The 13,538-nt window shown below is 38.4% G+C and overlaps 1 protein-coding gene across 1 annotated transcript in view; it reads right to left on the bottom strand.

The window, feature by feature from the left end:
• The window catches only part of COL24A1 (collagen type XXIV alpha 1 chain), a 979,161-nt gene that overhangs the window by 506,366 nt on the left and 459,257 nt on the right, over positions 1-13,538 (bottom strand). The window contains exon 14 of the mRNA XM_078645481.1: positions 6,633-6,677. Within this exon, the coding sequence (XP_078501607.1) occupies positions 6,633-6,677 (45 nt within the window). The remainder of the gene's footprint in view (positions 1-6,632; positions 6,678-13,538) is intronic.

Here is a 13,538-nt window from a genome sequence, read left to right as displayed (position 1 = left end):
AGCAGACTAATAAGTGTTGCAGATTGCTATCTGACAATGCAGCTGGGAGCCAGTTGCAGTCAGACTGGCGGTAGAGCCAGTGTAAGAACCCCCAGAGCGGGTGTCATGCACAAAAGGCAGGTGATTTGAGATCTATGCCAACAGATTATTATGAGAAACCTACATATATGTGATACAAATGCAAGTATGAGACACTCGGAGGTCAGGGATTGCATTAAAGCATTGCCATAAGAAGGTAAAATGACTTAGAGTCTGATTACGAGTTTGATGGACAGGGTTACACTGTCACAAACATGGCGAATATCCAAGCTGTTAAATTACAATTTCATTATATCCTATGGAATTTATAATGCGATGGAAGGGATATCCGCCACGGTTGTGACGGAATATCCCATTCGCCAAAATCGTAACAAGGCCCTTACTACTGCCGTTATGGCAAGCTTCAAATGCTGCTTTTTCCTCTATCACAATACATTTTTGGAAACCTTTAATAGAAGCTCAACTGATTTCAATAATCTCACATCAATCAGTATCAAGTTAAATGCCAAATCTCCTCAAGTAAAGTGTGCAAACACCTTGCTCCCAAACAAACAAGAAAATAAACACAAATGGGCGAATTCTCATGTGTACTCCTCTGAATGAACTCTAAAAGAGCAGGAAATATTGAGTCCAGAGCAACGACATCGTTTGTATATCTCCACTGCACACTTTGTGACAAGCCTGTTTTAGGATTAAAGTATTTTCGATTTTTTGGAACGCAAATAAAACTGTGAAGGGGGAATTTGATGCTAATAATAAATATTGTGTCCATTTCATTCCCGGGAATGATATTGGTCCCTTCAGTCCTCCTAATGCAAAATATCGCTCCTGCTGGCAAACAGTTCCCCTTTTCCGCCAACACACCTGCCAAATAATGCCTTTATGGATTTTTGCAAAAATCAGTTTACTGGAAAGATTTTATGGACAGCGCATAAATGGCTTCTTAAACCTGAAGCCAAGCGCTGTTTTTGAAAGGTTCGCCTTCCAACAAACCTTAAGCAACTGTTCAGTAGCATTTGTAAACTGCACGAGCCTTTTACCAGCCTATTAATTCCCCGAGAATTTGCAGTCCATTCATTGTAAACGATAGATCAAGTATTTTGGCAGGGCCCCCCTTGGGGTTGGTACTATGGAAGGCTGGCTGCAAGATCTCGCCTTGGCATTGAATTAAGGACTTTTTGTGTCTAGTAGAAACTGCGCGGATTGTTCGATGCTGACTTTTTCGAGATGTGCATAAAAAGCTAACATACTCTATCATGCCTAAGCCAACTGGAAAAAAAAACTAATTGAGAAAAAGAGAGACAGAATAATTGTGCTCTTCAGGAGAGCTTAAAATGCCATCGAAGACGACCACTCATCCCTTGACTACTTGTCAAGGATTTACAAGCGTGCCTGACAAGCATGTCTTTAAACACTCAGCCTCATCCTGGAAATGGTTGCAAATTAAAAGCACTTGCTAAAAAAAAAAACAAAAAACCTCAGTCAATGGAAGAAAGGAATGCCCTTGGAGGGTTCATATATCTGTTGATAAATAACCTCAAAATTGGAATCCTGTGATGAAGACACTGAAAAACCCCTCAAAGGCTGCAGTGCAATAATACTTGTTCACCTTCATAATATAGCCTTATAGGCCGCTAATGAGAGCTCTACTGGCTGTTAAAAGCACGCGTTTTAGGGCGAGCCACCGTTAAGGGCCTTCAGCAACCAATAGAGCTCGAGCCAGAAAGCTTATAATGATAGTAGAACATTTCAGTCCCTTAGGGTAAAATGTTCAACATTTTAAAGGAGAGAAATAGAAAGATAAACATTGGATTATGGGAGCAGAAGGCCAATACCAGCCATTATTGGCCCCAAGTCATCAAGTATCCTGCCACTTGCTCTGTCAGCGCCGGGACACTCTTTTTAGTAGCTTTGCGCTATATTAAATGTCCTCCATTCATTCAAGCCCCTCCATTGTCTTCAATGAAACTCTCAACATTCAAATATTCAAAATATTTGAGATTTTCAGGAGAAAATACCCCAATATTTGATGAGATATTATTTGTTCTCATTAGTTCTGCAAAAGAAACATCTAGTCTGTGAGTTGTAACCCCTAGTAAGTGAATCCAGAGCAGAGACTGCATTCTATCATTCTGCATCATCAGCTTATGAGAAATATACATTCAGAACAATATACTCTTTGCAGGAAAACCGCTGCTATATCAGCTCAAAAATATTTATTTTCAGTTCCTAAATCAGAGCTCTAACCCAGAGGCCACCCTGGAAGATGCTGTTTCTACTCAAGCCCTCTGTAATACCTTCAAAGGCAAAATTAATGTCAAACTCACAGAACTCAAAAACAGCATAAAAACTGACATGGACTTAATACCATGGAAATAACACCCGGCTTCAAGAAACATGCCCAACTATCAAATGAGCAGAAGAAAAAACAAGAAAAGCAGATGTTTTGGCTTTCTGTTCAATCAATGTTATCCCCAAATGTTTAAAATTCTGGCTTCATGGCCACCTGTGGCATACTGTCCTTGACAGATGGTAAATACCTCTGTGCTCTGGTTTACATCTTCAGCATTTATCGCACAACCTATCACCCAATATCAAATGTTCCCCATGATGAAATACTGCAGGAGGAGGTAGTACTATAAAATCATCAAACATATGTCCACGCTAATAACATTTAATTGCAACATAAGGCCATTTTATTCACTCTGTGAGGGACTGAATTGGACTGCTCAGGTCATGTTTGTTTACATGACCTGAATGGATGCAGACTTTGGTGGAATTGTTACCTCAGTGTTGCTGGACCTCTACGCAGTGGTTGACACCATGACTACTCCATTTTGCTGCAATATTTTCAACATATAGATGTCTTCCAGAATAACTGGTTTACAATGTCTTGGCTCTTTTTTCTGTAAAAGAGTAGTGATCTCTCCATTTCAATCCTACTTTTTGAGGATCAATTGTGGGGTTCTGGATTGTTTCCTTCTTTTTCAGTATTTAAGTTCATTCAATGGTCCCAGTTAATCAATATCAATCCAAATCTTAGAGAAATGACATTTTACTAAATCTGTTGCAACTCTTCCTTTTTGCTTTTAAAGCCACCAGGTTAAGAGTGCCTTTATGTAGGTGAAGCAAACAACATGTTAGCAATGCAATGGTAAATAATTGGTCTACATCTGTAAAACTGTGGGTGAGTAGATTTGGGCCTTCCAGACTTTTTTGTGTGAAAATAATCTAAAAACATGACAGTTAAAAAGTAATGTGAAAAATATAGTTAACACTATGGCATGGACATAATGCAAAAAGAATCCATTCTGGCCTATCATGTTCACAGTTCAATATAGAAAATTAACGATCTTATCCCATATGCCCTGAATTACAATTCAAACTTAGAATTTATTTCTTATAAAGAAAACCTGGCTTTTCAAATAACCAACCTACCAAAGGCATGGGTAGGCACACATACCAACTCAGTGCCTGGATACCCTTACGAGTGATAGAGCACTTTAGAAATACACATAACATAGCATAAGCACACCACAAGAATTATGTGGCAGGGTTGACTGAATTATGTGGAAAGAAAAGGCAAACTATGCAGCATAATGTGGCACGTTTAGTGTAGTAATACCTTATTATTTTGTAATTTGTACACGTCAACACTATCTGGGCAAAGGTTTTACCTAATTGGTACCACTTTAACACCAAAAGGTAGAAATAAGCAACAGTAAGGTGACCAGCCAACCTTTGTGTAGTAACATGTGTCACCACGCTTTTAGTAACTTTTGATCTGTTACAACTAGAATCTGTTTTTTTGGTTGAAATATGCAGATTATACAGATGATAGATTATGTGGCAAATGCAGCTAATCAGTAATCATGCAGAAAACACCATGACCTAAAAAATACATAAATCCATTGCCCCTGCTTGTAGGAGAATACTAAATGGGAATGCATTTCACTTAAGGCAAGAGGTACCCTCACATATACATTCTATGGGTTTGGTTAGTCACTGATGAGTGTTGCAACCAAACAAAACCATGTTGCTGGAGACTGAGCATCTTTTTATGGCCAAAGAACATCTCAGTGACTTGCAAAGCACTGATAATACACAACTGGAAGGACCGTATTCCCTGTATGCCTATATATGTAGGCGACTTGTACAGCACAGACCTGGCTACAAACGCACCTGAGTGCTGTACACGAGGGTTAGTTTACAGATATAAGTGAAGACATCTGGGGAGAGGGAAGTAGGGTTACTGCATCAATTGCTGTAGTGATGGCTGAGAACAGGCCAACAACCACGACATCAATCACCTGATAAGACAACCACAGCTTAGTTGACATCAACAGTTTCACCTAACTAATTAGCTTGGTTAATCAGCAATCTGCTAATCTGGTAAAAATGCTTTCCTTGCATATGCCACACCCTGACTGACCTGCTTCTCTGTACGGGTGGAAGTGGAGCCAACAGGGCTCATATTCCTCCTAGAGCATCAAGAGTATGAATTACACAGAGGGGCGTGCAAAGACAAAGTTACCAAACCCTTTTAAGTTCCAATTCATTCTCTTAGGTACAGTGGAAGGTACATCCTGGCGATATCCTGATCAACAAACAATTGTTTAGGCGCAACCATTCCAAGGACGGTCTTTATTTTGGGTGAAAAAAGCTTCCTTTGCAAATTTGTGTCTCAGATTTCTGGTGGATAAGGTTAACACTTTCAACCTCCAACATAATGAGATATTAGCCCTCGAGGGAAGGAAGTCTAATGAGTAGCAATGTCATATATGTACACTGGACATGGTGATAATTCGGTGAGGAAGAGGGGAGTTACCAGGGTCAACCTACTGTGAGTACTCTGGGTGAGACAAATTAGCCTGTGTTCTACTATAATAGTTGCTATGGGTTTTCGAAAAAGGTTACTGACAACACTGTTAAACATTTTTCAACCTGTTAGTACAATAATGTGTAATAGGTGAAAATTCCCTTATGTTGGCTCATTTGCTCCAACTTAGATTTCACTTTACCTTCTTTCAGATCTCCTCTTAAGCATTTAAAAGACTGGCAAAGACAGCACAAGTAAACATCACACAGCACACTGTCTAACGAATGCTACACTGGTGCTACTTGAGTGAGCAGGAAGGGCGGGCAGTCCACAGACTCTGTCATTAGTCACTTAAGGTTGGCAGGTGTTACGTTGTATCCTCTAAAATTAGATCGTGTATGAAAATTTGACAGGAAGGGGTAATGCAGTCTGAAATGGCTGCCTTCTGCTGTAAAGTACAAGATGAAGCAAAGGAAGATCTATAGTTAACATGTATACCATTTTAGACCAGGCCGTCTTTAGGGATTCTAGCATCCTAAGAAAGGCACTTTTTCAACCACCCCTTTTCATTTTGCCATCCAGTAGCTGCCCCCTGTTTACATGGCTCATGAGTGTGGCCCCGTCAACATGTGGTGCTATTAACGACTGTCTGTGTGGCCAATGCCTAGAAATTGATTATAGAAATCTGGCGTTGAATCTGCCTGACCTTATACACATCCTTTCTACATATAATATTTTAATGCCTGAACATCATCATTTGAAAGGCAATGGAGAGTTGACAGTCATTCAACTGTGATGGTAATTTTGGGAAAATTAAGGATAGCAGTTCAATGTATAACTTTTGTTACTTCATTCCTTTGACCCAAGAGAATGTCTACTTTTTCTGCCATAGAACCAGTCACTATGGAGCCAAACGTTGGCCACAGACAAAGCTATTACTTCCAAATGTGATGGTGTGAGGTAGTTACTAACAGACGGTGGGTAGTGTTAAAATAGGTCCAGATAAAAAACCGAGGGTTAGACTTGGAATGTGAACATCTGAATTGTCGCCGAGGCAACAGGGAAGAGGTGGGAGTTATTGGAGAAATCCAAGCTGGGACACGCAGGAAAAAGGCTTATGGGTAAGGAACAACCCAACTGTGACCACAATTCACATGGTCCCATGCATTAGTATGTTCTGACCCTAAAAGCTTTCACAGCTCTGTTGTAACCTTAAAAATATCTTTAAAATTATTAATTGTGGGAAACTCACTCTGAGAAGGAAAGTTGGGCACACCAAACACTGTCTGAAAAATAACATATTTTCCCCATTTTTTGTAAACTCATGTCTTTTTAACTTGATAGCTAGCTAATGAATCGTGCATTGGAGGAGCTCATTATGATAGCCAGCAAAGAGCCATTCCAAATTACTTAAAAAAGAGGAGGAACCACATAGCAACAATAGTTACTTTTTTATTCCTTTTTCTGTAATAAAACTGACAAATATAGAGGGAGGTGTTTATATATCAAATATATCACCTATGACTTAAAGAAATAAACATTCCTTAGTTTACCTACAGCACAGCAGACTATCCGACATAAATAAAAGTAATGCATGAATGAATGCATGTTTACACATTTAAAATAACATTAGAGGGCATTTAAATGGACATGCCAGTGTGATCCTTATTGAGAAGAGCACGCTTTTGCCAAAGCTCGGAATGGAAAAATATAATGTAATTGTACTGTGCGGAAGCCAACAAACAAGGTAATTGGAAAAATAAGTTATACTTACTCTCAGTCCAGGAAATCCAGCCGGGCCACCACCGCCAACAGTTCCCTTTTAAAACAGAATTTTGTTAGTGGACAAAATAGTTCCCAAGACAAATATTTGATAAAACAGCATTTAAACTGACAGCCATCTTGTGAAAGCCTGATGTGTGTCTAGACGTGCCGGATGCTGGTCAGGGATTTGTTTGGATGCAAGGATATATATTGTTGACATTTCATTTTCCGAATGACACATAAGATTGGTTGTAGAGGAATCAAACATCAAACTGTACAGGCACTGTACAGTGCTGAACTGGAAACCAAAGCCAGCTCTGCTAAAAATGTACATCCTATCCCCACCCACACTGTGGCTAACCGCAGCTAGAATGGAGACATAGGGGCATAGTTGTTACATGGCAGTCCATCCTTCTGCAGCCTATTGCCAAAATGCCAGATTGGCACAGTGACCTGTCCAGTTCTGGCACTGTAAAATCTTTGACTTTCCTCACACATCACTCTTGTGAACAGTTGTAAACCCAAGATGTGGGTTCAAAGATGTGGCAGAAATCTGGACTAAACAGGAAGCAGGTCAATTTGCATCAACCACTGATACTTTCAGCTGTGTTAGTTCTACTGCAGGCCTAGTTACTTGTTACCCATTGTTTTGTGAGGTTATAGTGCAGCACCTAGTAAATATCAGTTGCACTGGGATTAGCATTCAGCACGTTGGGATTAGTGATAATGCTTAACACCGCATGTTTTACCCCATTCTCACCTTGAGACTCCAAATGTGAAGTGTTTTGCCTCCACAAATTCTAAGTGAAACATGGCAACATTTGTGCGAGGAAAGGCCTAAATGAAGTGTGTCTCCAAGGGTATGTATCACCCAGTTTTAATCCAAGCACAAAACATGGGACAAGACAACATTATCTGGAAGTATGCAATGCATGGATACTACTAGATATATTGCAATAAAAAGCTCAGGGGGCCTCTAACAAGCAATGCAGTTTACCTTCGTCAGTGAATCCGGTTATGTATTGAAATGCCAGCTGCATGTCATGCCTTCATTTTAACATTTCTAAATTCACTCACCAAGGAATCCACAATAGGTCAAATAATATTTTTTCCTCAAACTAGTCTATCTTGAGAAGTTGCAGGGGCTCTTGCCATCTATTTACTACAGTGAAAGCATAATTTCTATTCCACCCTATACCTTGAGGAATCTTAACATTCATGTCTCTACAGTGCCTCAGGGTGTGACACTTTTTTAGGTCTGGCGTTCGCCAAGACCTCAATATACTTATTTAAAGTGACTTTCAGCCAGCTTTCTTCATCCATTGGTCTGTTGGTATGTTAATTTGCTTCGGTTCACTCCAGCATGCATCATGGGGTAGTGGGTCAGCTCACTTCATCCACTGGATAGCTTAACTTTGAGTGACTGCGTTTTGGTCTTCCACAAGGAGCACATTCACATACAAGCGAGTTCACTTCAATGCCAATGTTTTTGTTTTCAATGTATTTCTTTGATATTGCCTTGGGGTTTAAAGTCTGATGTGACAGCAGTAGAGGCCATTGGAAAAACTTTATCAGTTCTTGAATCATGCCAATACTGTTGTAAATTCCTTTTGTAGTGCCCATTCGCCTACTTTGACTGTTGGTATTTCACAGCATAGCAATTGCTTCTATTTGAAATTGTTCTGTATTAAGTTATTGAAAGCTGCAGTATTATACATGTGAATTTATAAGCAGATAATGTTACCAATGGTTCGTTAATGAAGTTTGCCGAGGAAGAAAACCAGCACTTATTGCCTTCTTTCCTGTATTTCTTTTCTTCTTCCTCTTTCGTTCCTTCTTTCTTTCTTGCTTTCTTTCTTCTATTATTTCATTCCTCTTCCCTTTTTTCCTTTTTTCTTTCATTCCTTCTTTGCTTCTGGCTTGATTTCCTTAATCTCTTTTAGTCTTTCATTGCTTCTTTCTTGCTTTCTTTTTTCCTTCATTCATTCTTTCTTTCTTTTTTCTTTCAGTACTTCATTCCTTCTTTTATTTATTCTTTCATTCCTTCTTCCCATTTTTCTTTTTATGCTTCTTTCCGTCTTTCTTGCTTTCTTTTTCTCATTCATTCTTTCATTCCTTCTTTCCTTCTTCCTTGCTTTGTTTTGCATTCATTCCTTCTTTCCGTTCTCCTTGCTTTCTCTGTTGCCTTCTTTGTTTCTTTCTTTATTCTTTCTTGCTTTCATTCTTTCTTTCTTTCCCTCCTGCCTTTTTTCTTACTTCTTTCTTTCTAACTTTATCTCTCTCTTAGCTTTTCTTTCTTTTTGTCTCTTTTTCTTTCTTTTTTGCTTACTATCTTTCCTGCTTTCACTCCTTCTCCATTCTATCATGCCTTAATTCATTATTTTCTTATTGTTTGATTTCTACCTTTCTATCCTTCTTTCTGTCTTTCTATACATCTAGCTCTTTCTTTATTTCTACCTTTCTACCATTCTTTCTTTCTACCTTTCTACCTTTCTACCTTTCTACCCTTCTTTCTTTCTTTCTTTCTTTCTTTCTTTCTTTCTTTCTTTCTTTCTTTCTTTCTTTCTTTCTTTCTGTCTTTCTGTCTTTCTTTCTATCCTTCTTTCTTTCTTTCTACCTTTTTATCCTTCTTTCTACCTTTCTATCCTTCCTTCTTTCTTTCTACCTTTCTATCCTTCTTTCTTTCTATACCTCTATTTCTTTCTTTCTAACTTTCTTTCTTTCTACCTTTCTATCCTTCTTTCTTTCTATCTTTCTTTTTTTTCTACCTCTCTATCCTTCTTTCTTTCTACCTTTCTATCCTTCTTTCTACATTTCTATCCTTCTTTCTTTCTTTCTACCTTTCAATCCTTCTTTCTTTCTATACCTCTATTTCTTTCTTTCTTTCTAACTTTCTTTCTACCTTTCTATCTTTCTTTCTTTACCTCCATCTCTTTCTTTCTTTCTTTCTTTCTACCTTTCTATCCTCCTTTCTTTCTTTCTTTCTACCTTTCTATCCTTCTTTCTTTCGACCTTTCTTTCGACCTTTCTTTCCTTCTTGATTTCTTTCTACCTTTCTATCCTTTCTTTCTATCTTTCTACCTTTCTATCCTTCTTTCAACCTCTCTATCCTTCTTTCTTTCTTTCTATACCTCTATCTCTTTCTTTATTTCTTTATTTCTACCTTCTATCCTTCTTTCTTTCTTTACCTCTATTCCTTCCTTCCTTACATGCTGTCTTTTCTTCATTCTTTCTCAAAGGCAAGAGGTTGGCAGGCAATGACACAACTATTGGCTTTTATAGTTCTGGGTTAGCCAAGGCCGTTTGACTTTTTCTAAAATTCTCTGTATGACATAATTACTTACAGGGGGTTTCAGCCACACTTCATCCTTATGTCTGTGGTTGTGTCATTCACAGTTTTCTTCAGCCCACTTGGGCATTCATCAAGGGATGAAGAAACACACTTCAGCCATTGACTGACTTCACAATGAGATACTTCATGCTACCCTTTGCCTAGGAGTACATCCACACCCAGGTAGTTCCCTTAAGTGCAATGGAGGTCTTACTGTGGTAATGTATTCTTTTTTGAGACTGCATTTTAGTCAATTAATTAATGTTTTTTTAAGATTGACAAACTCCCTGCAGCCTAAACAATAAAGCTTTGCAAAAGCCAAAAATAAGAATTGTTGAATGATGGCAGATGATGCCAGATTTCTTGGCTTTCCCAAAGCTTGTTATTGTGTGTCACTCTTTAGTGTGTTCCGTACTCTATACTGATTGTGACATATAATGTCATGAAACCAACATAGCATGAAATATTAAGAAATGTGAGGCAATTACTCAGAATTACTGTTTAGTTCTACTCTTTGTTAATATCAATTCGGGAGCTAAGGATGGGAGTCTTCGCCCCATTGCTTTGTAAATATTTCAACATACCATTTGCATGAGGGAATATTAAAAATAATGAATTTTAGTGCATATTGGTTGAAAACGTGGTGTTCATCCTGAAAACCCTACTGGATATTACTATGTGATTGGTGGGGTTGTCCAGCCATAGGGAGAGCGTCATCTAGGAGATTATATTTCTTTGGAAAACTAGGCAGGTTTACATCCACTGAACCTTTCTGAAGCTAACATCATAAATGGCAAGCACGCCAAATGTATGGATGTGCATCAAGCTAGAACGTCATCGAGAATTACAGAATGATGGTATGACTAATAAATCAATCAAACAGTCATAGACTCTACATAATGAATAACAGGTTTGTCAAAACAATTCAAATCAATGTTAAACAGTGCAGCCGGATATCCAAAGGGTAACATATTTGCAAGGAGTACTACAAATGCATTAATTGGAGAGGACACGCTTTATCCTTTTTAATTTCAAAGTCATTCTGAGACTGAAGACATTTGCATCTTCCCCATCACGTTTTCAGCGTTAGGCCCATAGTAATGAAAGTGAGTGATGCATAATAATAATTAATGAGCCGCCTTAGATAGAGGCCACTTCTTCGTTATATAGTCTAATATTTGCCACAGGTACCCTATGACCCTGACCACTCCTAAGCAGTATATTCAGAAGACCTGTAAATTGACCTGAATTTCCTGCTGGAAAAGAAAGTGAGCACTGATGTAAACCTTGGTCAATATAGCCAACAAGGCAGGGTTCAATCAGGAAAGAATACAGATCACTTCTCCATATGAATCTAGATGTGGGACTCAGCTGATCATCTGACAGGGGTAGTGACATACCTCACGGTAGTATTGTTAACTTTTAACAGATTCGCCACTCGAGGGAATACATTGGATGTTTGGAATGATTTTTTGATTGAGTAAGGGCTGGGAATCAACTAATCAGGTCAAATAGAGTGAAGTAGTTAGACATGCATAAACCTCTTGACAGCCACACCACTATCCCTGTATTCCCCTACTGGACTCCCCTACCTAATTATTTAAAAAAAAAGAGAACGCCCAATCATATGGAGCTAATATATTAAATCGGCTCTACCACTAATTTAATCACAAGAGTTATCTGAAAACATAATAAAATGGGAGAGTGATCAAGGAAGGGGATTTAGGAATACATTTCATGGATTTTTACAGAATTAAAAAAAAATCTGCGTCTTACAGAGGGTTCTAACATTTCCATCAACTGCCTTTTACAGGGCTATTTTCAGACATCAAATAAAAAAAGCTAATTCAAAAATGCTTTTTTTACCTGTCAATCAGAATAAAGCAATTTCTGTTGTATTTAGAGAGGCTGCAGTGTAAGAAAAGGACACTTTCCCTGATAAAAAACAGGACCCGGCTTTTTACTGTAAAATGCACTTTATACAATATGCTTGGAATCATCCTTTCATCTAAAATTATAATTTACAGCAGTAAAAGCTAAAGAGTACACAGTCATTTCTTAAACTTATTTATGTCGGGGACTCCTATGTCAATTCTAGAGTTTGGTTCACACTTGCTAAACCTTCTTAGCATAACATAGCTCAATAATATCTACCCCACTGCTAGTTCAGTCATTATCACTCCAAGTGTATATGCATGGTAAAGGCATACATGCTACTCAAAATTAAAAACGTTGTTTTATAATTGTTTTATACTTAACCGAATATATCCAAATAAATATTGAGCCAGATGTATTATTATGCGGTCAAACAAATTTGTGGCAAACAGTGTGGGAGTTTGCAAACAACTCTATGTACTTAGAGGTCAGTTCACAAAATCCAGAAATGGGTTGTTAGTCATGAGATAGGTCACAAATTACAAACCAATCTGATTGGACACATTCACTATGATGGTGGCCTGCAAGGGTAAGCAGACCACTAAGTACGATTGTTTTTCAATCAAGAATTTGTAAATGCAGACCATTTTCCTTAAAAGTAACAGGACTGCGTTAAAAAAAGTTTTCTTTTTAAAAAAGTTTCAGGAAGTGGTGGTAGTGGTTCTCTGGGATATTGCCACCTCTTCCTGAAACATTTTTCAACATTCACAATTGGAGGAGGTCGCTTCTTTTTGTGAATGGGTGACCACCCCAAATTAGAAGTGTGCAACCTTTCAATGGTTTACTGACACACATGGATAGGAACTGCTATTCGAAATAGATGCCTACAACACACCCATTCCGAATAGTGATTTGTTATTAATTTCTAACCCGATATCAGGAGGCGGTAAAAGCATAGCTTTACTTCTAAAAATGGTTTATTGCATGGCCAGAAATTGTTTAGTGGTTGCAGATTACAAAACGGAGTGTTTGCATATGCAAAACTATTTATTATACCTGGCCTATAGTCACCTAATGACTGCCCAGGCACCCCAATGCACTTTATAACGCAATTAGATCCAAGCAAGATCAGGCTTTCACATTTTGTCTAATGTAATTTACTTCGTGCAGGAGTATTTAGGAATCTGATGGTTCAGGATGCAAGTGAATAAAATAATCTTCTTGAGTCTTGTTCAGTTTAACATCACTCCTGATGCACCCACTCATCCTGATCAAGTTTTATCCTCCCCCCCCTTCTGATGATATTCCCTGCTTAACGCCTGCGGCTCCCTTACTTCATGTTTGGGAACCTATTTCCTTCCTGCTTCTAAAAGAGTATCTTCAAGTCATAAAATCTGGTTCTCCCCTTGACCCGATGCCTCCCCAAATTCTGAGTACCCTGGACCCAGACTTACTTCACATTATTCTTGATGTCTTGAATGCCTCACTAACTGAAGCTACTGTTCCTAAGGAATGGAAGCACGCGATGGTGGTTCCATTATTAAAAAAAGCTAATGCTGATCCCAACAACCCCTCTAATTTTCGCCCTATTTCTTTGCTTTCATGTTTCTCTAAAATTCTTGAGAAGCATGTTAACTCCCTGCTCAGTTCTTATGTTGAAGTTTCTAATTTTCTTCATGATTCTCAATCCGGGTTCAGGGCTGGCTTCTC

Source organism: Lissotriton helveticus, chromosome 1_1 (assembly GCF_964261635.1).
Source record: "Lissotriton helveticus chromosome 1_1, aLisHel1.1, whole genome shotgun sequence".
Lineage (NCBI taxonomy): Eukaryota > Metazoa > Chordata > Amphibia > Caudata > Salamandridae > Lissotriton > Lissotriton helveticus.
This window is presented reverse-complemented; position numbering and strand designations above follow the sequence as displayed.